The 26754-nt window shown below is 43.0% G+C and overlaps 1 protein-coding gene across 3 annotated transcripts in view; it reads right to left on the bottom strand.

Annotated features, from left to right (window-relative positions):
• The window catches only part of SCUBE1 (signal peptide, CUB domain and EGF like domain containing 1), a 2600196-nt gene extending 2580282 nt beyond the window's left edge, over positions 1-19914 (bottom strand). For all 3 annotated transcript variants that reach the window (XM_069628128.1, XM_069628129.1, XM_069628127.1), the window contains exons 1-2: positions 19764-19914; positions 17960-18082 (exon numbers count right to left, since the gene is read on the bottom strand). In XM_069628128.1, coding sequence (XP_069484229.1) covers positions 17960-18082; positions 19764-19857 — 217 coding nt within the window. In that variant the 5' untranslated portion in view covers positions 19858-19914. The remainder of the gene's footprint in view (positions 1-17959; positions 18083-19763) is intronic.
• Positions 19915-26754: the final 6840 nt, after the last annotated feature.

The raw sequence follows: 26754 nt of genomic DNA on the forward strand, positions 1-26754 counted from the left end.
GACTCACGCCTGTCGACACTTGAGCTCTTAGGAAACTATAGGGCGGTCTCACGGTTTAAAATTAACCTAGATAAATGCATGGTGCTGAATTTATCCCTGGGACACAAGCGCTTGCAGAATGTGCTGTGCATTTCTCCATTCAAGTGGGCGACGAAGGCCATTCCATACCTAGGTGAATTCCTAATGGCACAGGCAGAGGGCCTGTATGAGGCGAACTACTCTCCAATCCTAAGCAAAATCAGGGGAATCCTGCTCAAGTGGAGCTCGCATGAACTATCGCTGGTGGGCAGAGTTGCTGTCATAAACATGACTATCCTGCCAAAGCTCCTGTACCTATTTCAGATGCTTCTGGTAGTGGTGCCCAGAAAGATACTAGATAAACTCCAAAGAGATATAGAAGTATTTGTATGAAACAAACAACCTGCTAGAGTTGCAGCTACCACACTGTTCAGGCCTAGAAGGGAAGGGGGACTCGCACTTCCGAATCTTTGAAGATATTATCAGGCAGCACAGCTGCGAGTCCTGCAGGCATGGGAGCAAGTGGCAGGCAGGCACCTAAGATATATGCTGTGGATCCTGCGTCAGGACCGTCCCGTCTGCCTATATGAGCTCCCATTCATGGCCACAGCATTTAAAGTCTGGGAGGCGGTAGCAAAAAGGTTGGAACTTGCGCTGTTCCCGGGTACGGCTACGGCGATACGCCACAAAAGCAGTTCCACACCAGCATACGGAAATAATGTCTTCTGATCCTGGAGGGGGGGGGAAGACTGTGAATACATGACACATTTGTTTGAGGGGCAACGTCAGATCCTTTCCAGAAGGCAAAGACGCATTTGGGATCACTGAGAGGGAGCGATTCACATGCATATAACTACGACATTGGGTCATACAGGGAAGCGATAAAAAGGGAGCTACGGGACCCCTCACTACATTTGAGAGGCTGATCTTCACCCCAGGTGGTTCTAAGTGCCTGATATCACAGTTATACAGCTGCCTCAATCAGCACACTTTGACCAAACTACCCTCTTACACGAAAAGCTGGCACAAGGACTCGGGCATGGATTTAGACACGAGATAAGGGGCTGAGATATGGTCAGGGATTATGAAGATGACAATCAGTGCACAGTATATGGAGCAAAACTATAAAATTATAGCAAGATGGTATACCTGAACAATGAGAGGGTCTCACATAGGATCAGGTGAATCAGGGCTATGCTGGCATGGGTGCGGGGCTGGGTGCACGTACATGCATGTGTGGTGAAACTGTCCCAAGCTACGACCATACTGGGAAGAGGTTGTAGGTACTTTAAAGCAGACAACATGCCTTCCATTGTGCAAATCTTCTGAGGTGTGCTTGCTGGGCTGGTGGTCGTCCCAACAAGATAAATTGACAAGCAACCATCACCAGTCACTGCGACTACTTGGGCTAATGCTACTGGTAGCTAGAAATTCCATTGTCTCTAAGTGGAAATCCATGCTACTACCCACACTAAATGACTGGTTAAATGGCATGTGGCAACTTCGTATTTGTGGAAAAATTACTTACACTTTACATAGCATGATAGCTTCCATTTTCACTAAGTGGGCAATCTTCCTGCACTATGTTAAAGACGTGTATAAAGACTGCACCTGTCCTCCCAGGCTCAGAGCCTTGGGACTCTTGAACTTGGCGTAAGAGAGTATTTATTGTGATGCTAGTTAACGTTCAACTCACTGTGTAGAGAACTTGTGAACTTATATATATGGTGACGTGGACTGGGAAGGGGGTGGTGGGTGGTTACCAGGGTGAGGGTAAGGGTAGGGAGGGGAAGGGGACAGCTTATTGTAAGTTTTAAGTTTATCTGTTATCATGTACACATTGTGAATTTTAAGGATACATTGCGTTTTTGTTTTGTGTTTTTCATCTATATTCCTCAATAAAAAGATATGAACTCTAGAAAGACAGGTTTAACTCACGACAGAATTTGCCTATTGGCTTGGGTAAAGCGTGTTCTTTTCAATAGTAAACTCTTCACTTCCTAGAAATGAAAGAATGTCTCTTCTAGATACAGTGTGAGATTCAGACTTGCAGATGAAAATGCATTTGGGCACACGCAACCTCTCTTTAAGGTAGATTTAAGGCTTCAAAGATAAAGAAAGAATTGTATTCCCACGTAACAACAGAGGATAAAGTTCTGACTTCTCTGGGGAATTACAATTAGGCACATGTGACCTCATTTTGATGATGTAGTTCTCAGCCTTATTAATTTGTAACTCGTATATTATTAAGTTCAGGTATACGGTAATTGTGTAGAAAAGCGTTCCTTTTTTTAATTAGGGACAATCGACCACTCCGTTATACAGTAACAGTCTTTAAACCGTTCAACAATGGTGTTCAATTACTTTAGCTTCTCAGGCAGTGTTAGATCTTTCACAGGATACGCAAGTGCTAGAATTCCATTGTTCATCAGACTTTGGCATTCAACAAACAGCTTTCACTTGCATAAAATAATATGCGAGTCACTTAGGAGCTGGCTACAGTTACCTGCGCGGCTTGCGCAGTGTACTAGAACTCTGTGCTTCACTCGCCAGCTACATACATACTGGTTTTGCAGGTTGCACTGCTTCCCTGGCTCCCTCTACTACTTCTGCTGCTTCTGACTTGCTGGGGACCCACACCCTTCTCCAACGCGGGTGTCTCCAGTCTGGCCACTTAACTTGAGAGTTCCTTTCCGTGCTGAGGCCCTTGGCTTGCCACTTGCTTCTGACCTTAGTCTCCTGCACTTCCGCTGCTCTGCAATCACAGCAATTAGGCTCATATGTGGAAAACTTCGTCTCCTGCACGTCTTCTGTTGCACAGCCTCTGCATTTCAGATGTTGGGAGAACAGGACTCTCTCAGAACTTGCAAGTGTAATCTGCTGTCTCCACGTTTTGGCGTCCCTTCTGTTCTTCCACTCTCTCGTGATTTGCAAACCTCGTGCTTATTTTCTGCTGCTACTACTACAGCAGCCTTCCAGCTCTCATTCCAGCTCCTTCTACTTCTCCTTCCCTGAGGGGGCCTTTTATGCCTCACAGGTTCAACAATTGTCTACAGGTGTAGGCTATTTGCCTTAATTGCCTGACTACTGCAATGGCTACTAGGCTTCAATCCTGACTGCTATATCTGCATGCCTCTTCAGCCCTCTTCCTCGTCTCAGCAGCTCTGGGATTCTGGGACTTGTAGTCCCCTTCAATAAAGCTGGGTTTTTCCACTTTTTAATTATTTTTAAGGGTAGTTTTAAATTTCCTTAAGATTTTTAACAGAAGGGCTATGAGCATTATATAGTGCAGAGGAAGATGGTTTAGGGAACACAACATTTTCATATTCCTTTACATAGTACCCTTGGTATTAAGAAAGATATTTAGTTTGTGAAACCAAAAAGGATCTTTCTTTTGGTATAGTTTGCTCTGATTTCTTAACCTTAGGGTTTACGACCCAAAATCTTATATCAATTTAAGAGACATTAAAATGGCAACAAGCCGTAACCTCTTTAGGTACATTGGGAAGAATATTCCTGTCAGAGGACAAAAACTGTGTCTCATTCCACTGAATCTCCTCACCACCATGGGCCCTGTCTCCTCACAGGTGATCCTCCCACTGTACACTGCCCCTAGGGTTGGGGTCAGGAAGTGTCTGCCTTCCCCTGGCCACCTGGGAGGAGACTTTAGGCAGGGTTTCAGTGAGGGATCTGTAGGATTCTTCACACCAGCCTCCATATAGTGGTTTCTACCAAAGGAGCTGAGATCGTCCCTGTCCATTTACACAAACGATTTTCAGTAATCCTGATGTGGACTGTTCTCTGAGTCTTTCCCACATAGTGCAGCTGGCATGAGCACGTCACAACGTAAATGGCATTACTTGATTTACAATTAGTATGTTTGCTCAGTTTCCACGTTTTTTTGGATATGAACAAATTCAGACATCGGATTCATGAATTTACAACAAGAGTGGTATCCACTGACAGGTGGTAGCCCTAAATAGGTTCTCATATTACCGCGTGGTGAGCAGTCTTTATGCAAAGCACGAACCAGGGACTGATGCAAATTCACACCTCTCTTGAAGGTAATAGAGGCCATTTTCAATTGGGATAGACTCTATCGCAACTTTGGGGCCTATAGTTAGCTGCACCATATGAGTGAACACAATATGCAAGGTGTGGACCATAGGTCTCAGGCGAGCTCTATGAATGGCTGCATTACATGAGTTCACAGTATTCCAGATGTGGACCGTAGGTCTCAGGCAAATTTTATGACTGTAGAATTAAGTGCATTACTAGCTGTTATTGTATTGTTTACTTTACATGTGACAATTGCCCGTTTTGCACAAACGATTGGATTGTTTACATTGTATGTGGGTAATGTCTTATGTTTGTTGTTTCACGTTTAATGAATTTACAGTTATTTTAAATGTATATGCTGATTTTTTGTAATAAACATTTGCAATTTTGTAACTAACTTTTTTCCTTTCATCAGGTGAATGTGTTAAGGGTATTGGTGTTGTCTTGCCGAGTGGGTATGTTGGTGTGCCCTATGCTCCATGGACTTAGGAAAGTATATGTGGGTACACAACATGTATATGTGTTCTGGCAAGTGTCACTTGATTGCATATATATGTTTATGTTCTGGAGAATTTGTGTTTCTTCTGATGGAGATGTTTTTCTTAATGCAGCATTTGCACACAGATGTTTGTAAGGTGTGAGAGGGAGGTGTGTACACCTGACAGATCCTTAGTCTCCCTGGGTAGGCAAAGGCTGCTATTCACATTTTCTTACTTGTATTTGAGACAATAATTTTGTAGCCACTTATGGAGTCAGGGTCCACATGTCTGCCTTTCTGTGATTCCCTGTAAGTCCCCTTTCGACTCTTTTATGCATTGACAGACATTATTTTCATTTTTGATAGCTGATCTACTATTTGCTGTGTCTAGAGAAGTGATTTCTTGTGTGTGTGAGAGAATGTGGGTTTGTGGGGTTTAGAGTGATAGCCAGAATAAAGTCTGGTATAGTAGGTAAGGCTACCCTGGAATTTTGATGAGACTTAATAGCCATTCTGACGTTATGTACATTCCTCCTCAGAGCAGTGTTTTATGGAGGTTGTCCTGGGTTATGGCCATTTCTTGATTTCTAGGATGGTTAGACGTAACATACTTTCTGGGATTCAGGGTCAGTTGTACGGTGTTACAGTCCTTGAGTAATCTGATAAATTTGGGTAGTCTGCAATCAATTGCAACTATGGTAGAATTGTTAACTTGGAACAAAATGTGTCCGATATTGTATGTATTTATGGTCAGTTTCCTTTTTTGTGTAGTGAGATGGTTGGATCCCAGCACAGTCTTGTATCGATAGGGATCTCAGAAAACCCATTGAAATAGAGTTTTTAGGGTCAAATACCGTTTTTTATGAAGTTTTAACATCCATTTGATGTTAAAGATGTTATTTTAGGTGGCAAGTTTATGTATTTACAGTTCTTGGGGTATTGTGATAATAATTACCATTTCAACCAATGGATGTTCCTGGGATGGTTCAGGCAGAGTGAGGTAGGGGTCGGGGCCAGCGATAAGGACCTTAAGGAACAGATTACATTTTTAGATGCAGATTAAAGACACCCACAGTAATACAATGTCTTGGGGTGGATGCAATCTTTAAATGAAGGCCACATTAATGTCAATTCACAAGCCATAGTTCAGAGCCTTATGTGCCTGATTCAACTTTTTTAAGCACATGTCAACTGCAGTTTAAATGTACCAGTAATTTTTTTATTTTATTTTATGGTTGATAAAATCAATCTTTCAATATACAAAATGTCAAGAACAGTGAATTACAGTCATTAAAATCTTTTTTTTTCACAGTTAAATGAAAGAAAAATACAAATACAACACGTGGCAAGCATTAATAAGACAAGAAAAGAAATAAAGTATCAAAAAAAAAACTTAAAGGTGTAGGTCACAAAAAATTGCATCCAAAAACTGTTCAGTTGCTATCTTAACACCCAATGAGACGGATGAGAAAATGCATTGCCACATGTTTTTTTGTATGTTAACATTTTGCTCTTCAAAAAACTTCCCAAAACATTTTAACCGAATGGAGACCAAATTTGGGCAGTGCACCAAACAATGTTCTAATGTTTCTTTTTGGTTAACATTCTTACAAAATCGACACCGATTCTCAGCCTCTCCAATTTGCTTCCTTCGGGCCAGAACATCTAGAGTCGGCCAGAGATTTAAACGAAAACAAAGACATTTCTGACGAGTCTTTGAACAAGGAAATTTGGCCAAATAATCGGCCATTACTCTGAGTCGCTTATGGCCAAATAAACTGCGATCGAAGTCCTTATAAGTTAAACATTTATTTTGGGTTGTAATCCAATCATGATGATATATTTTCTTTCTGGCTCGATTTTCATTGGATAAAAGCAAGTCTAAATCCACAGATGCGTCGGACAATGCATTCATAACGAACACGCACCATTTCCTCGCGAATGTCTCATTTCGCTTAAGTAGATTACTTGCCACCTTTCCCAGGATTTCTAAATGGTTCAAAGACAAGAGACACTTCCAAAAAAAAGCACAGTACTTACAGATGACAAAGGAAGCCATGGAAAGAGATCCCAATTCAAAACGAACTAGAGGCAAAGGAGTGCACACGGGCAAATGCAAAACCTGTTTCCAGAAGGATGATTCTAATTTATCCCACCACTCAATGGGTCTGGGGGAGAGTGCTTCAGATCCATAGGTCAAAACTGGGAGCACCTTCTGGAGATAGAATGTTAATACATGTCTAACAGTGAATTTGCCAAATTTGCCCATAAGAATCTTTGCTTGGGCGACTGGTGTTCGTAATTTGCCAGTGGTTGCTAAATCAAGCTCAAGAGTTGTGGGTGTATCAGCCACTATAGTGCCCAAATATTTCTAACTGGGTACCTGTGCTAGAGAGACATTATGTAATCGCCAACTGAAGGGTTTGTTTTGGTGCCTGAATGACTTTTGCAAATCATTATTTGAGTTTTGGAAGTATTGATTTGTAGATGATTTAGATCCACATATGACTCTAGGCCATTCAATAATTTTTGGAGACCAGAATGAGTTTTTGAAATGAGGATCAAATCATCAGCATAGAACAGATAAGGAATTCTGTGCAAGCCCAAACTGGGAGGGTCACTTAAAATCTTGCTTAGATTAACGCCCAAGTCGTGTATGAAATAATTGAAGATTGAGGAAGCTAAAATACACCCCTGCTTCAACCCTCTGAACGTCTGGAATTTTGCAGTCAAGTCCCCACCTAAATTAAGGCCAACTTGCATAAAGGTGTTAGAGTGCAGGGTTACTATTAGAGATACCAAGGATGGTAGGCATTTCCGATTGACCAATTTATGATAGAGTAGGCTACGATCAATTGAATCGAATGCAACCTTTAAGTCAACAAAAGCCAAGTATAAGGTCTGTTTACAGGCCGCATGATCAGAGAGAAGCATGTTGAGAGTGATTATATTGGGAGCGGTGCCTAAACCTGCCACAAAGCCTGATTGAAATGGATCATTGAGGTGGACTTCTGACGTCCACTTTTGAAAGTCTCTCAGAATCATTCGAGAGAAAATCGTCCCAGGGGCATCTAGTAGCGCTATTGGCCGATAGCTGCACGGATGTTTCCTGTTCCCCTTTTTGTAAATGGGGACGACGATTGAATGGGTCCAGGTTGGGGGCAGTTTTTGTGATTTCATGATGAGGGTGAAGATAGAAAACAAAATGCGCCCCCAAACTTCCGGGTGGGCTTTAAGCATGTTATTAGACAAGCCATCCGGACCACAAGCACCTGACCGACTAGCTTTTTTGATGAACATTAATATATCATCTACAGTCTAGGTGAAAGGTATTCAGGGCATAAGTGGAAGCTAGGGCGATACTGCCATCAGGCACTTTGTATAAATCAGAAAAATAGGCAATCCAAGCAAATTCAGAGACTTCATTGGCTTGTGTAACAACTTGCGATCCAGTTGTAGCTTGGTTAAGATGGGACCACACTCTAACAATATTTTTGCTCTGGGCTGCAGCCAATAGAAGTTGGCTATCAAGGTGATAACGTTTGGCACGCCTTGCTCTGACCCAATTTTTCTATTTAGTTTTGAGATTAATAAGATGCTTGTGCTGAATGTTAATGGGAAGTTTCAATGCTGCTCTTTTCTGCTGATGAAAGAGGCGCTTGCGATCTCTAATTTCCCTGTCAAAAACATGTAAAGGTGGAATAGAGTATGTACACTTAGACAGGGAACAAGAAGCAAGAGGCTGAAAAAGATGAAGCATGTCAGAGTAGCAGACACTTGAAGTAGTGGAATTTAACACTGGCAACCGAGCTGCATGAGACAAATAACCATGAAGGGAGACTAGGGCTTGCTCCGTCCATCAGAGTCTATTACCCGCGTTATTGACCTTAAATTGACACTTAGCAATATTATCTCTGCGCAAAATAGAATTATCACAATATTGCAAGACAGCAGTTACTTGCTTATGATCACTCAAATCCGAGTACACAATTTCAAAATCCAACACATCACAAAATAAGATGACATTTGTGTACATATTATCAATAATAGATGCAGAAGAGCCCCTAGACCAGGTTGAAACTGGAGGGATGTCGGAAGAAAATGCTCCATTAAGCCTATTGAGACTATGGTGTTTGGCAAATTGTTCCCATTTTTTAATGCAAGATGAATTGGTTCTACTGTTGGAATGAACGCAGTCCAGATTAAAATCTCCCGCAATTAATAATTTGTGAACAGAACCATCCAATAAAGTTAGAGACAGCATATCACTCAGGGCTTTAAGGAAGCATTTGTCCGTAATCCACACCGGATTCCAATAGATGTTAATAATGGCATATGATGTTGATGACAATATCAATCTCGACATTTCAATGAAAGCATTAGGGGACGCCCAGGGAAAGAGACTAGAGGTATTATCAGCTTGGATTGCGGTCAGTAACCCACCAAAGGGACGGCCACTATGACCTTGATGAGCCACTATGGTGAGTACATCATGGGCATCCCAAATAGGATCAACAGTAAGCCATGTTTCCTGCAATAAAATTAATTTATATTTTGACAAAAATCTGGAATCATTGTTCAGTAACTGCGAATGCCCCCTTGTGTTCCAGCTAATAACAGTGAAATAACTAGGCTCCACAACTTGGACTAGTTAGTGCTGGGCAAGTGGATCAAGAGCAGAATGTGGACCTCTCAACTCCTGAGAGTGGGGTCTATGGTTAAGATGGAGAGCTGACCTACTTGACAACTGCTGTTGGAGAGGAAAGGAGTCATCAGTCGCTTCCAAAGAAATCTCAAAGCCCAAATCACATAGTTGTCTCCGTGCTGCCCATATTGCATTCTGAATGACTCGTGATTGCATCCATAATCGAACCGAGTGCATGTTATGCTTGTCAAAAAAGTCAACTAAAGCTACGTCGAGTGAGTTAATGTCTTCTATAGCAGGAACATCAGAGAAAATGCTCAAGATTGAACCGCGATTTAAGACATATTGAGGACACGGAAGTGGCCTGCATTTTAATTGTAGGCAAAAATTGGCTGGACGCTTAGGGGTAGGCCTGGAGACCGAGGATCCTTTACTCAATGCCGAAGAAACTGGTGCATTTATGGTAGATGGTTTGGACTCCTTTTGACAGACAGCTTGCAGTAATTCAAGCAGTTCCGGGGCAATTTCCGCTAACAGCGAACGTCTGGAAAAGCCAGCGGATGCTTGTAAGTCTGAGGGATGCAGGGGCTCGGCATCTATCATGGGAGGGCGAACAAGAGAGCCGGCGGCAGGAGCCGTTAGGGAGGCCGTTGTTGGAGGTGGCAGGTGGGTTGTACTCAAGGGGCATTTAGTTAAGGATGACTGAGTAGGAAGAAATCATTTTTGGCCAAGGTGAGCATGGCCAGACATGTAAGCATCAACAGCATGACGAATTTCCTGCCGATGGAAGTCCACAGGCAAGATAGTGTCACTAACGCCTGTGGAAGGCCCTTTGGGAGGGCGAACAAGAGAGCCGGCGGCAGGAGCCGTTATGGAGAAAGTTGTTGGTGATGGCTGGTAGGTTGTACTCAAAGGGCATTTAGTTAAGGATGACTGAATAGGAAGAGATCATTTTTGGCCAAGGTGAACATGGCCAGACATGTAAGCATCAACAGCATGACGAATTTCCTGCCGATGGAAATCCACAGGCAAGATAGTGTCACTAACGCCTGTGGGAGGCCCTTTGGAAGGCACTGTGGAGGGTTGGGAGGTATTGCCCATTTCAGTTACCATTTCTACCAAAGTGTCAAGCGGAGCATGGGGAGGAATGATGGGGGAACCCTCAGCATTGGATGCTGGAATACGTACTATAGACATTTGGTGATATTTCTTTGCCACAGCAGAGGAAGCAATAAGAGCACTTTTTTGGGAAGATGAAGTTGACGAAAGAAGCTTTTTGTTTTTGAAGAGTTCTCTTTTTTTGTGGCTGGCAGTATTAGGTGGGGGGGCAACTGAGATAGTTGAAAGAGCATGCGCCGTGGCTGTGTTATCCAAAATGATGCCTTCAATGAGTGGCACTACAGGTAATAAAGAAAGGGATGCCAGCGAGGGATGGACTTGGTTAGAACATGTTACTAATTGTACCTCAAACGAGGTTTGAATACCTAATGATGATGTAAGAGCGAGAGGGCGATCACTTGCATCAATTAGCCCAGATGCAGGAGAATGTGTTTGTTGTAACAGTGAAGTAGCATGCTCTTGCCAGGCTAAAATCTTATCCAACTTTTGAGAGTGATCACACATATTGTTAATCACTGAGTCAAAAAGTTTGGATAACGTTTGTAGTGAGACATGCATGGCAGATAAAGTGAGATTGATCATATTATTGGTCGTAGCTTCCGCATCCACTTTGCCAGAAGGACCTAGTGGTACTGTGCTACGTCGTGGTGTGGGTGCAAGGTATGAAGCTTCAATTTCAGAACAGTTGAGATCGATGTCTGAAAACATGACTGGAGAGCGTGACAAGTTTAGAGAGGATTTCTCAGGCAAAAGTTGTTGGGAAAAGCCTGATGGGTTCAAATCCAAATTAATAACTGCAGCTTCAGCAGGCACATAAGCAGCCGACTCAGCTTCAGTCACTGCCGCAGATGAAAGCGGTAAGTTGTGGAGTAACATGCTGTCGGACAAGGAAATACAGGACACAAGACTACCACAAATCGAAGGATTTAGAGAAACAGGAGTTTGGCCCCACGCTTCAGTAGCCACTTTGGTGTAGGGTAGAGGTAATCTATCCTTTGAAGTTAAACAAGGCGAAAATGTGGCTTGTGAAGCTAAGGGAACTCGCAAATTATCAAGCAAGGGGGCCAAAGTTGTTTCTTTACAAAAGGGCCGAATATCGGGCAATGATGGACCTCTAAAACAAACTTTGCTGCCATTACGACCACGGCTCAAAACCGGCGTTGAACAGCGTGATAGTGCTGGCTGTTTTTTTTTTTAATTGTTGTGCATTATCTAACAAAAAATTGCGAGAAGGATTGGAGCCCCCAGGTTGGAGAGCTGGGAGCATCCCCATGGTCAATGTTGGCAGTCTGGCCTGCATAGTGGTTCAATCTGTAGCCCACTCGGCAAACAGAGGAAACACACAAAACCTCGCTATACACAAACAGCAGCAGAAACAATTCGTAAAACAAAAACTCCCAAAATAATGCCTCGCTGAGAGCTCGAAAGCTAGACGGCGAGACAGCACCACTCAGCTGAACCACTCCTCTGAATGCGCGCGTTGCACGCGCACGTGTGATGAAGATAAGGAGTCAGCTGCAACTAGGAGACAGAGCCAGGAGAGGCGGGCTAGAAACAAACCAAAGAGAACACAATATCAGTCCTTGGCAATACGCCAAATAGAGTCTTGCAAGTCTTGCAAAGGAGCCGCTGGAAGCGGCACGCCTACCCAAGGTAGCACGAAGGCAGCAACGTTCCAGGAAAAGCACACGGACTCCTGTAGAAAAGCGCCAGGGAGCAGCACCACAGCGAGACAGCACCACTCAGCTGAACCACTCCTCTGAACGCGCGCGCTGAACACACACGCGTGATGAAGATAAGGAGTCAGCTGCAACTAGGAGGCGGAGCCAGGAGAGGCGGGCCAAGGTAGCACGAAGGCAGCAACGTTCCAGGAAAAGCACACAGACTCCTGTAGAAAAGTGCCAGGGAGCAGCACCACAGCGAGACAGCACCACTCAGCTGAACCACTCCTCTGAACGCGCGCCAGTAGTACCAGTAATACTATTGGGCCCTATGGGTCAGATTTATATTTAAAGTGATCCCATTTGCGATGCACAGTCCATAGAATGGAAACCCAGTCTTAGTGGACTAGGCAAAATCTGGCAGAATATTATTTCAATTCAAATGGAGTTTGGACTTACTTCACACTTTGAATAGTTTACGTTATGTTATTTGGCATTTGTATAGCACCTTTTACCATTGTTATGATTCCAAAGCGCTGTGGGTTGAACCTGCTCTGGGGACCACAGTCCAGGTCAGCAGAGAGAGTAGTGTAGTACAATGTGCTTGGGTGCACTCGGTGTGTGTGCAGCCAGTGTGCAATGGGTGGTGTGTGGCTGCATACTAGTGCTAGGTGTGATGCAGTGTTGTGTAAGATCAGTAGAATGTGTGCAGCAGGACCAATGCACTATGGTGTCTACATTCTGGTGGCGATAGTGGAGAATGATGTCATGTGAGCAGCCAGGCCCATTTCGAGGGGTATGGTTAACTTCTAAAGACTGTTGAGGTGCACGTGGAGGTGTGTAAGTATGTGTGCAGCTGGGCCGAATTAATTGAGGTGTGTAGCTGCATTCTAACGTTTGTTGGTGCAGAGGGCAGAGTTAGCGTAGTGGTGTGTTTCGGTGTCTGTGTGTTTTCCAAGGGGGCTTTGTTCCTGTTCATATTACAGTGCCTGCCGGGCATGGAATCTCCCTGATTCTTGACGGGTCAAACTGATCTGGAGAAAACTGATGGGTGGTGACAGGCAGATCTGTCCCAAAACGTATTATGTTTCTGTATAGCTGCTAGCAACGTCCTCGGTCTGCAGCTTTGCTAAATAGAATCCCTGATAGGTTGTTCTACTAGGACATTCTGAGAAGGTTGGGATTAGCAAAGGATAAGTGCTAGAACGTTCCTTGCTATGTAGTTCTCCACAAGGATTTCCAGATGTGTTGGATTAGCAAGTAAGGGTATTTTCAGGATTGATAGCATAGTGCATAATTGCAGGGCAATGATCAAGTTCATAAGTGATTGATTGCTAGTTCTGCTAGATAGGTTACCAGCGGTTAGTTCTGCTATATACATTCGGTGGTGGGTGTGATTAGCAGGTTAACTGCTAAAACGGCCCCCAGCATCTAGTTCTTCTAAATTGAATAGTTTTCTAAATAGAATCCCAAATAGGTGGTTCTATTAGGACATTCCCAGATAGTTGGGATTAGCAAAGGATAAGTGCTGGAAGGTTCCTTGCTATATAGTTCCCCAGAAGGATTTCCAGATGTGTTGGATTAGCAAGTAAGGGTATTTTCAGGATTGATAGCGTAGTACATAATTGCAGGGCAATGATCAAGTTCATAAGTGATTGATTGTTAGTTCTGCTAGATAGGTTACCAGCGGTTAGTTCTGCTATATACATTCGGTGGTGGGTGTGATTAGCAGGTTAACTGCTAGACGGCCCCCAGCATCTAGTTCTTCTAAATTGAATAGTTTTCTAAATAGAATCCCCAATAGGTGGTTACATTAGGACATTCCCAGATAGTTGGGATTAGCAAAGGATAAGTGCTGGAAGGTTCCTTGCTATATAGTTCTCCACAAGGATTTCCAGAAGTGTTGGATTAGCAAGTAAGGGTATTTTCAGGATTGATAGCGTAGTACATAATTGCAGGGCAATGATCAAGTTAATAAGTGATTGATTGCTAGTTCTGTTAGATAGGTTACCAGAGGTTAGTTCTGCTATATACATTCGGTGGTGGGTGTGATTAGCAGATTAACTGCTAGACGGCCCCCAGCATCTAGTTCTTCTAAATTGAATAGTTTTCTAAATAGAATCCCCAATAGGTGGTTCTATTAGGAAATTCCCAGATAGTTGGGATTAGCAAAGGATAGGTGCTAGAAGGTTCCCTACTATATCATTCTCCACAGAGATTTCCAGGTGTGTAGGATTAGCAGGTAAATGCATTTCCAGGATTGAAAGCGAAGTGCATAGTTGCAGGACCAAGATCAAGTTCATAAGGGCTATTAGTGCGATGGATGGGGAAGTGGGTGTTTTGGCTGAGGGAAAGGCTGCGCCAGAGCACAGGAAAGCAACTTTTGCAAGACGAGATGATAAAATGCACAAAAGTTATGGGCAGTTATCAGGGCAAAGAAATCAACTGCTCCAACTCAGAAGAGCGCAGGCGAGCACCAGCGTAGGGTTAGACTCTCGCCGGAAACAGAATGCTAGCAGATGCTGGCCAATAAGGGGGACAGGGGGGTAGGCTGGTCAGATGGCGATGGATGGAGAAGGGGGTGTTTTGGCTGTGGGAAAGGCCGCGCCGGGGGGCAAGACCAGATGTTAAAATGCACAAAAGTTATGGTCATTTATCAGGGCAAAGAAATCACCTGCTCCAAATCCTTAACGCCGGCTCAGAAACGATTGGTGTTAGGTCAAAGGTCCTTTCAAGTCCTAGAAGGGCCAAACAGAACATACCCTTTTCTGTGCATCTCTTTGTTGTGGCCAAAAGATGATGGGATGCCTCTCGACAGGAGTTTACTGGATGGCAAATGGGTTTGCAGGGGCGATCAGAGAGAGAGGTATGGTTCCAAAATGGCCACTCAGATGAGCTAACGTAGAGGGTAAGGTTTTTTTTTTTCTCTGTGGGTGCTAAATTTACAACGCTGGAAATACTGGCTTTGCCATTGGTAGTTTTCTTTTTTGCCATCATGATTTTCAACATTTTGCCATTTGCTCTAAAATGTGCCAATCATTTACATTTCTACGTATTAGCAAAATATAGAAGATATGCTTGTAACTAGAAGCTCTGCAATTTCGAAGATGTCACCCAAAGTATTCAATATAATTCCCCCAACTTCTGTCCGTCTTATTTCTTTTTCTGCGCCAGTTGGCTCTGTTTTCAAGCACCAGGTTGTTTTTTTCAAGGCCAAGTGGGACTTAGATTATAACTTCATTTAGAGGGGTAGGCTAAGATTGTGTATTCTCTCCACCAGCTGGTTTATTTTTGCTGATATTGGTTTAATTTCGTATATTGGATGTGCATTTAGAACCTTTTGCCTGTTCCGTTTACATGGTAGGTCGAAGTTCGATGCAGGCAATTACTCTCCAAAAGCTTCCCTCATTTGGCTCTAGGAAGCTCCCACTTGAACCAAAGTTGGACGTGGTGTCATAAGGCAAAGGGGACTTGCTACAAAAACCTGAATTGGAACCCTTCTAGTAGGTTTGCTTTGAGACAATCCCCTGTGACATTTTGCCTTTACAATCAGAGGGGCACCCGCACATACACACTACAAACAAAAACGGGTGGGTTGTGCTCTACATCCCACAGCCCTATTAATCCATAGCACTATAGTTGACGCATTTGGGGCGAGGGATCACTACACTTCCACCCCAAAGTAAAAATGAGCGGAAGAGGCAAGACTTTCAGGGGGTGAGGCATCTTCATGTGAAGAGGTTAGCTGGGACTGGAAGTTATAAATAAGATCAAATACTGGTTAACTTTCCTTTGTCTGTGTGTAAAACGAAGGCATTGATGAGATTCTCTGTTAGCAGATCAAAAGAAGACTGTCTATATGCAATCTATATCAGCAACCCAAATTAATTTGCAGTCCCACTTCAGAAAGCCCAAAAATGACCTGCTTAAAAGTCAGCAGGAAGAACCCCAAGGAATCTTGCTGCCAATGGCCTGCAAAAAACGTCCATGGCTCTTCTGCAGGCAAATGTAACCTGCTTCAGTACCATGACAGCTTATCTATACAAATAATTCATAACTACCAAATAGAGGCATGTCATACATACAGCATAAGTTAATCCTGGTTCTTCAGTAAACAGCACTTTATGTTACGGGACATGCAGGTTCACTTTTTGCATGATTAATGCGGGATGCCTAACCAGTGCAGGAAATAGGCCAGATTTCCATGGATCTTGGAGCTGGCTGCAAAAATTGGCTTCCCAGATCTAGGGGAACCAAAAAGCCCATAGCCCACCTGCCGTACAGCACTGCATCCTCAGTGAGCATCTGTCCCAAGCTGTCTGAGACATTCTGAGCTCAGAACAACTCTGCTGCGGTTTGTCTTTGTTTGCCTTTGAGCTTGTTAACGTCTGATTAACATTAGATGACTACAGATACAGTGTAATACATGAAATTGGAGTTTACTATGGCCTGCGGCATTTCCTTTCAGAGGTGTGAACGGTGCGGATTGTAAATTGTAGGGGTGCATTAACCTGTATGATGTCTTAAACAGTGAACACAGGCAAGAGTTCGCATCATGCATTTTCTTCTACTGTTTCTTTAAGTCATGCTGGTGCAGGATGTTTTTTAGGGTACTATTATCCTGCATTCTGGTCATTCTTGTCAGCTATGGACATTTTACGATCTTTGACTCCAGGACCCCAAAAAGTTGATGGTGGTGCAATGTTTTTGTTTTGCTTTAACCTTTTAACTGCCATGGGTTTTCCCCCCCAGTGCCAAGGCCTTTTTGGTGATTTCAGTATTTCACCATGCAAAGCCTTCTAACATTGTCTCCTTCATTAACCCCTTAAGTGCCAAGGACGAGCTATCTCGTCCTTGGCACTGGGAAGGTAATCCCAAGGACGAGATACCACGTCCTTGGCGTATGCCTATAGTAATGGGCTAAGCAGTGGAGAAACCTAAAGTGTGTTGCACTGGTATTCAGTTAACAGCTATACATTCGGATAAGTAAGAATGGTTTAGAGGCATAGTATATTTATTTGGTAAAGTCGATTGGTTGATACTCTTAATCAAATAACCCTTTCTTAGAAGGCTGAGCAGTCCAAATTGAGAAGGCACGTCCATGCCAAACATTGTGCGAGAACATGTACACAATTGCTTGGAAATTGAGAAAGAAAGATTTACAATAACGTGAATACGCGACGAACACTCAACTGTCAGAAAACACAGCCTGTGAAGCGAGAACGTGCAGAATTCACCTGACAATCTCATGCTTGCCAAAAAATGAGCTCCCTTGTTTTTGATTATTGCTTCCGTTTGATGAGGAAGTTCGTGCAACATTGAAGCGTAACGCCCTCCTAGCATCTTATTTTCAGTCAGTATAATAAACACTATCACAACCTGGATGTTTGTGCTTGTAAAAATGGACTAATACGAAGGAAAATCTTCTATTACTGATCACTGGGCAGTGCCTACAGAGTAATGCAATCACCCAAGTATTGCATCGATAGGAAAATATTGTATATATGTTACGCAAATGATGTGCACTTTGCGAGACCCAGTGGTCCAAGCTGAGCAAACAGAAGCAGACACGTTGACAGCGATGAATAGTTACTTCTGAATACTACCCCACGTTGCTTGTTCTTCGCTACCCCTTAAGGCGCGGATGCCTGCCCTGAGCCATCCTTGGGCTTTTAGCTGGATTGCCATTAGGCACAGGTCCATTGTGTCAGCATCTCTAGTAAGCAGAGGGTTGCCGGAGAGGTCTTACACGTGAGAAGTCATCTGGTTCCGAGAAAAGAATCGCATTCTCGCAAACAGCGCGACCTCTGCTGCATTACTAAAGAACAATTAGCAGACCCGGCGGGGGCGGCTTGTACACAAGCCGGCAGATTCCAAGATGGGCAGCTGTGTTCATCGGCATGAATGGGCCGGGAATTGGCGTATTTACAGACGTGAGCCAGGCTGACCTCAGCTGGCAGACTCTCTCTCTCGCCTTACCTTCACACTGCTGTCCCGCTCCTTTATAGCCTGGTTTGCAGATGCACTTGTAGAATGCAGGCGTATTCTGGCAAATTGCGTCAATGTGGCAGTCGTCTGTTCCCTCGGCACACTCGTCGTTGTCTATGATCAGGCAGGAAAAAATGGACAATACTCTGAATTAATCGGCAAACCCCCCGGCTATGGGATTACAGAGTAGCACACAACAGTACACGTGTAACTATGAATACGACTGCTAAGGTGCCACCTGACAGGAGCACGACTAAGAGAGCCACACTGCAATCCCGATTGTGTTGCATAACTTGGCAGAATGTCAATGCACAATAATTATAGAACCCGCCCCCACACCTCTACTCCTCAAAATGCACGTAACCCCAAACGGAAATAGGTTTCTTTGCACGCCACACTACCATTAAGGTGAGCCATAAAACTCATTAGTTGGCATGTTTGAAAGCTTTAATATTTTACCCTGCAAACATCAATACACACTGTGAAATATGTTCCCAAGTCTCATCAAAAAGGTCACACACACACAATGCGATTTAATATATATATATATATATATATATATATATATATATATATATATATATATATATATATATATATATATATATATATTTAAAAAAGCTGCATTGCAAAGTAGAACTGCAGATTGTAATAGCCAACCTACAGCCAAGGGTATATCGCTCTCTCGTCGAGAAACTTGAAGGCCTAATTTACAAAAGCGTGAAAAAAAGAGTTCTAAATCCAGCCCCTAGATGTGCACGCAGACAGGATACCACCCCCGCCTCACTCTCATTGTACGAGAACCACTTTAATTCCAACGATACCTACTGTATACACAAGCAACGCTTGCAGCCTATTGGAAGCCGGGATGTGTTACCAGGGCGATTGACTGATCTCTTAAAGTCAATAAGCAAAGTTCTCCATGCTGAGACTAAATAAACGTTTGACTGGCTGGCAAAGAGGCACATCTGGGGCGCTTTAAGAAGGAGAAAAGCGGGGGCTGGCTGGGACCCTACCCCACTAGAGAAACATACATGCAAGGGGAGAGTGTGCTAGAGAAAGCAACGTGTGCATACATGCGGAGGAAATAATACCAACCTATAATTTAAATGATCAAATCTCGACAAAGGGACTTCAGCAGCGTGCGAGACATCAAACTGAGATCGGTCGTTAACATCACACAAGTCATTAAGCATGATCACGTGTAAAGACACTGCCCGCTCGGGCATTCGTGTTAATAAGAACTATACAAAATAGTAATGCAGAAAGCACACCAGCAATCCTCAAACTAAACCGGTGCCCTCGGCAGGACCGTGGTCATGCACACCCAAATCCGCGCGTCTGCCACGGGAGACACTCGCCGGGGAACCCCGAGCAAGCAGACGCAGTCAAATCGCATCCCAAAAAGTGCAAGGGGGTCTCTGGGTTGTAATCACCCATCTCCATTCTCCAGATCGGATAGTTCAAGAGGGGTGGGCAATGTCAAGGGACGCCAAAGCATGCAAGGAAGCGACTGGGGAACGCAGGCACGACACAAGTGGAGATGCATGTAGCAAATCAACCATTTCTCTAGCCTAACCTCAGCGGCACCCGCATAAAGGAGAAACCCAGCGGTGCACACACGCGTGACGTATGTGTGAAGTATACTAACGCCGGTGCACACAATTCAGAACAGTGCGTAGATCGTCCTTCTGCATCATGCAAGAGTATATAGTTCAGACCTACAATTCCTTTAGTATAACATCCCTGCCCACTTGAAATAATGCGAGAAATGTATGAACGAATATACACTTACCTGTAAATCCATTTCTTTCCGTGAACTGCCCTTTGTGCAAAGGAGCCAAAAACAAGCAGAAAAGCCATGAAAAATAAAAAGTGTCCGTGGTCATTATGAGAATCCGCGCAGTTTGGCGTGCTTCTGTGATACGAGGCGTGCTTGGGGCTGGCAGAAGGGGGCCAAGTGAGTGAACAGACGAGCCGGCGAGCCCTCCTCTGATTGGCTCAGTCTGGCTGGTCAAACGGAGAAAGGACCAATCTCCGCGGAGCGTTTCCCAAGAAGGGACTGAGAGTTAGAAACTTTGCCGGCCAGTCAGGACGCAGAAATGTCCCCGTCTCTCCAGCTGTTTGCACGCATTACATTCCCACAACCCTCCCCTGTTTTCCAACAGGTAAGTAAGTACCCGACCGATCAACGAACAGACCGAAACCTAGGGCATTTGTTCGTGTTAAAGAAAGTACAGAGTCGCACATGCTGCCTGCAATAGAAGAATGCGGGCATGCAGGTTTTTTAAAAAACAAAAGTAGTAGTTGTGTATTAGAACAGGGCCTTGCTCATGCACATACAATTAATCTATAGACACTTGCAACTCCCAGTCCTCTGGATATCCCTGGAAACCAAGGGTCTGTCAGACTAAGGACATGGAGTGTCGAATAGAAACGCAACGAACGACCACAGCAGAAGGTATGCTTTGCCCCTCAACTTCTTAAGGTTGTCAATTCAAAACCTCTATCATTTTATCTGACGAATCGATATTTTTTTTTGACATGGAAGCAGAAAGATATTGGGCCTGATTTACAAAAGCGTTTACCCCATTGAAAAACGCTCTGTAAATCAGGCCCATTGGGCATAGCACTTCTTTACCAGAAGATGGTTAATTAATTATTCTAGCCATTTTTTTTCTTAACCTTCAACTATGCCTCAACGTTTCTTGAAGTCGTAATCTTACGGAGTCAGCTCAAAATATTCGGCCGGAGGTGGGGTGGGGGGAATTCTTGGGGGCGGTGGGGCAGGTATCAATAGAGTGAAACACATCTCCATTTTCAAAATAATTCAGTCCAGAAATAAATATTTATAACCAAACTGGGTATGCAATTTGATATTTGGATCTTTTGAAATTGATTTGATATATAGTACTGGATGTCTCTCGCGACCTAAACTTTTATACATATATGTTGTGCGCCAACATGTTGCGGAGGCAGTGGTTGTTCAATAGGGCTGTGTTAATTATTATTAATGGATCTCAATAGATGTGCTCTTGTTGTTGGTGGCTTATTTCTATGGTACAATGTGAAGTTGTTTGTTTTGATTTGATTGCAATATGATCATATGCGGTGGACTGTCTGACTATCGGACAATGTATGAATGGGGGTATGGATTTGAGTGGGAGGTTATTATTTAAATGCGGTAGCCCCAGCCCAGGCGAAGGGGGGGTGGTAAAGATACATTGATACAATTTTGGGCTGTGGGCTCCAGATGTATGTCAGGTGGTTGACGCGTTTTGGTGGTTCTGCGTGCAAGTACTTGATCAGTTTGGATGCTTGCTATTTAGTTGTTGTGTGGACACAATCTGTTGTCTCATGTAATGATCTGGCTATAGGCTTCTGTGGTTCAGATGAGTGTGAGGGATGTTTAAGTGTTTGGGATTCGGTTTGAATTGTTTGGCATATACTTGAGAATATGCATTTGTTCTGTTGTTGGCTTAGACATTATCTAACTTAGTGTGGAGGAAAAATTAATTGTTCTATTAAAGGGAATACAGTTATTTTGACCGTTTGATGCTGCATATTGAGTGTAGTACTTATGCCTCTCTGTAGATGCACTATGTTAGGAGGGTGTTGAGGGATTACTTGGAGGGTTTAAAGTGTTAGTTTGAGTAGAGGTTTTGATTTGAAGAGAAGGAATTTAATGATGATACTGATTTTGTGGGCTAGGATCCTGGAGGAGATGGGTTGGAATGTGCTACATGGGGGAGGGATGTGCGCTCATGTGCAACCTGGAGGTTGCATCCAGATACTAAAGTGGTTTTGTTCCTTGATGGTTTGTGTCTATGTGTTATGTTTTGTTTTGTCTTTGTGGTTTGTTGTTGGGGACCCTCAATTGAGTATCCTGGTGGATTGGGGTGTTGGATTCTTACGTATAAATATCGATGTTAGGTTCTGTGCTTTCTTGTTCAATCTATGGTGGAGCATTATGCATTGCTGTTTCGGATTGTTTAATCTTTTGAGTAGATTACTATAGGGAGATGGGTACACTGTCGGCATTGACTTGGAATGTCAAGGGTTTGAATTGTCCATGTAAGTGAAGGAAAGTTATGGTGAGACTGTGGAGAGCGAGAACAGATGTTGTGTTCTTGCAGGAGACACATCTGGTGAATGAGGACAATCATCTTTTACTTAATTTGAGATTTCGTAAACAATTTTCTAATTGTTATTTGTCTAAATCGAGAGGGGTCAGCATCCTGTTTAGGAAAGGTTTGCAATTCAGTGTTGATAAAGTAGTAATGGATGGAGAGGGTCGGAAGATTTTTGTCGATATCCAGTGTTGTGGTAAGAAAATCACGTTGGGGTGTATATATGGACCGTGTTCACCGAGCAAGTTCTTCTTTGAGGACATTTCACGTTTACTCAGTAAAATGCACAGAGGGACGATTATTTTAGGGGGGGAACTTTAATTACGTTAGAGATTATAAAATTGACCGGACTAGTCAATGTAGGTACACTAATTTTGGTATTTGTAAGGAGTTTGGTTTCTTCTTGCAGAAGTTCGGTTTAGTGGATATCTGGAGGGAAGTTCATCTTTCTTTGAGGGAATATACATTTTATTCTCCAGTGCATGATACGTTTTCTAGGATAGATTATATTTTGGTGACTGATAAATTGTTCGATAAAGCAATTGCTGTGAATATTAGGGAAAGGGAGATCTCGGACCATGCTCTTATGGACTTGCAGGTGATTATGGATCGTGAGATTCCCACATTTATTAGGTGGCGTCTTAAAGTAGGGGTTTTGGGTCTTAAAGTAGGGGTTTTGGATGATAGGGAGATTTGTGACAGCGTCCAGACGTTAGTGGAGAGGTATTTTGAAGAGAATGAGGGATCGGCAGACTTCAGGGTGTGTTGGGATGGTTTTAAGGCTGTATTAAGAGGGGAATTTATAAGTAAAACTGCACACTTGAAAAATAAACATTTGAGTGAATTGAAATGTATGGAAGATAGGCTGTCAGATTTGCAACGAATATATGGGCAGTCAGGTAGGGTTAAGGATAACATTGAGATGTTACAAGCTCGGAAGTTGTTGGCTAGTAAGACTGACCTATTGACTGAGATGGGCATTTTTTATACGAAGAAGACATTTTGGGAATGTGGGGATAAGAGTGGGAAACTGCTTGCTAGTAGATTGAAGGGAATAACAGAGAAACCATTTGTTCAGAGTCTTGTGAATGAACATGGCGATGTGGTGGTGAAGAATGTCGATATTTGTAAGTGTTTTAAGGGATTTTATGAGAAATTGTATTCAGATGATGTGTTCCCGTCTCAGGTGGAATTGGAGGATTTCTTTATGAATTTGGATCTTCCTAAGTTAAAGTTGGAGGAAAGTAGGGAGTTATTGAGGTGGATGAGATTTTACGGGCTATTGAGCAACTTGGAGTAGGTAAATCTCAGGGAATGGACGATATTCCTGTGGAGGTTTACAGGAAATTGGGGACTTATTTAGCTCCTACTTTATGTAGGTTGTTTAATATGTTTGTGCATGAAGGTGATCTGTGTCAGTCGATGTGTGAGGCAATGATTACCTTGATACCGAAAGAGGGGAAGAATCGAAAAAATTGTAGCAATTATCGACCCATTTCATTACTGAATGTTGATGTGAAAATATTTGCTAAGGTTATGGCTAATAGGTTGGAAAACTGTATAGGGAAATTAATTCATTCATCACAAGTGGGATTTTTGCGGAACAGATTTGGGTATGATAATATTAGAACTTTGCTTGATATAATGAGTTTAAAACAGGAGGATCTGTCGAACGCAGCATTGATTTTTATGGATGCGGAGAAAGCGTTTGATAGAGTGAGTTGGAGATTTTTGCAGTTTACGATGAGGCAGATGGGATTTGGGAGTGGATTTTTAGGGATAATCAGTTGTCTTCAGGGTGGTGCCAAGACAAGGATCTGGGTAAACAGTGTTTTGTCTGAGGCCTTTGGGTTAACTAGAGGGAAAAGGCAGGGATGCCCGTTGTCACCCTACTTGTTCAATCTTGCTTTGGAGCCATTGTTGGCATATAAACGTGGGGAACAAGGTATTAGGGGTCTGAAATTTGGTCATATGGAAGTTACAGTTCTTTCATATGCAGATGACGTGGTGGTGGTTCTTACGGATCCTGTGCGAGGCAGTGTAGTTCTGAAAAGTATCTTTGAAAGGGTGGGTAAATTGTCGGGACATACAATTAATTGGGACAAAACTGAGATGTTTCCGATTGCTAGTACTTGTGTGCGTGATTATTTTCTGGATTGGCATTGTAAATGGACTACATCTCATGTGAAGTATTTAGGTGTTTATCTGACTAGGGATGTCAAAAAAATGGTGGAATTCAATGTAGAAAAATTGGTGGCTACCTTGAGTAAGGATATAAGAAGGTGGGAATGATTACCGATGGGGATTTGGGCTAAAGTCAACGCTATTAAGATTACTTTTTTGCCAAAGGTACTTTATGTTATGCAATCTCTGTCTTTGAAATTTTCGAAAAAGATGCTGACTAGTATTGATCGAGTTTTTCAAAACTTTCTGTGGGGGGATAAGAAGAGACCTAAGATTCCAAAGTTTATTTTGATGCGTAGTACTAAATGCAGAGGTTTTGGATACCCTGATTTGGAACGTTACTATAAAGGGTTTATTTTGAAAAACGCAGCATACTATTTTTCAGTGGGGAGTGGGCCAGAGCCCTTTTGGGTGCTAATTGAAAGATGTAAATTGAATGGTTTTCAGTTACATGCTATTGCCTCAATGGGACGTCTGCCTGGGAGGGGTAGTAAACTACCGACTATTACTGTAACTAAAGAAGTTTTGGTTTGGTGGTTGAGTATTTTTCGAGCTTGCAAATTGCCAATAAACCCTTATGTTGGAGAAGTTGGGTCTCGAAAGGGATTTTATGTATCAGGGATGTGATGCGAGATGGCCGTATATTGTCATTCAAGGAGATGCAGAGGACATTTTGTTTAGCAGGGAGAGAACTGAATAGGTTTGTGATTTGAAAGCACTATTGAGTGAGAGATTGGCAATGTTGACAGGGCCATTGGAGGAGGTATCAGCGGGTGGTCAGATTCTTCAGATTCTTATGTCATCGCCAAGGATGGTATGCACTTATACTGGCTTGATGCCGGTATGTTCTAAGGATGTTGATACTGGAAGGAAACTATTGGAGAGGTGGAAACAGGAGTTGGGTTGTGATATTACGGAAAAGGAGTGGGAATCTATGTGGGGTGTAGGGTATAGAAGTAGGTTGGATCTCAGGTTGAGATTGATTCATTTGAAAGTGTTAGGGCATCTGTATTGGACTCCATTACATATGTACAAATTGGGACTGGCTGGTGATGACTTGTGTTGGGGATGTGGGAAGGAGAACGGAACGTTGATTCATATGGTATGGTATTGTTCTTGGGTGTTAGAATTTTGGGTGGGAATGTTAGATAGACTAGAGGCGATCTTGCCAGAGCCCTTTTGGGTGCTAATTGAAAGATGTAAATTGAATGGTTTTCCGTTACATGCTATTGCCTCAATGGGACGTCTGCCTGGGAGGGGTAGTAGACTACCGACTATTACTGTAACTAAAGAAGTTTTGTTTTGGTGGTTGAGTATTTTTCAGGGGAACTTGTACTTATACTATGGAGCCTCTATTTGGCTTAATTCGAGCTTGCAAATTGCCAATAAGCCCTTACGGTGGAGAAGTTGGGTCTCGAAAGGGATTTTATGTATCAGGGATGTGATGCGAGATGGCCGTATATTGTCATTCAAGGAGATGCAGAGGACATTTTGTTTAGCAGGGAGAGGACTGAATAGGTTTGTGATGTTGAAAGCACTATTGAGTGAGAGATTGGCAATGTTGACAGGGCCATTGGAGGAGGTATCAGCGAGTGGTCAGATTCTTCAGATTCTTATGTCATCGCCAAGGATGGTATGCACTTATACTGGCTTGATGCCGGTATGTTCTAAGGATGTTGATGCTGGAAGGAAACTATTGGAGAGGTGGAAACAGGATTTGGGTTGTGATATTACGGAAAAGGAGTGGGAATCTATGTGGGGTGTAGGGTATAGAAGTAGGTTGGATCTCAGGTTGAGATTGATTCATTTGAAAGTGTTAGGGCATCTGTATTGGACTCCATTACATATGTACAAATTGGGACTGGCTGGTGATGACTTGTGTTGGGGATGTGGGAAGGAGAACGGAACGTTGATTCATATGGTATGGTATGGTTCTTGGGTGTTAGAATTTTGGGTGGGAGTGTTAGATAGACTAGAGGCGATCTTGTCTATATGTTTTCCCAGGATACCTATGCAGGTGTTGCTTTTATCGGGTAAGGGGCGTTGTGCGGTTGCTCGTCGATATGGACAGTGGGTTGATAAAGCACTCGTAGTTGCAGTGAAACAAGTGCTGATGGTGTGGAAGACGAGGAAGAAGCCTCGAGTAGAGAACTGGATTAATGATTTATTAGTATTATCGAAATTTGAGCGGGTGATGTTTGTGAGGCAAGGAAAGGAAGATAAGTATCAGGCTCTTTGGAAGCCGTTTGCTGATTTATATGGTGACTGAGTATCTGAGGATTAGTTGCTCCTATTGAATCCGACTACCTGATAATGTATGTGTGCATTAATTGAGGATTCCCCCAGTCTTGTTTTTGTTCTGTTTTGTGTAGTCTGTGAGATGTCTTTATGTTTTTGTTTTGTTTTGTGTTGGAATTTTCGATATGTAAGGCTGTGATTAGATATTTTGTTTTGAGAAAGGTTGAACATTTG

Source organism: Ambystoma mexicanum, chromosome 12 (assembly GCF_040938575.1).
Source record: "Ambystoma mexicanum isolate Mex_15411 chromosome 12, UKY_AmexF1_1, whole genome shotgun sequence".
Taxonomy (NCBI): domain Eukaryota; kingdom Metazoa; phylum Chordata; class Amphibia; order Caudata; family Ambystomatidae; genus Ambystoma; species Ambystoma mexicanum.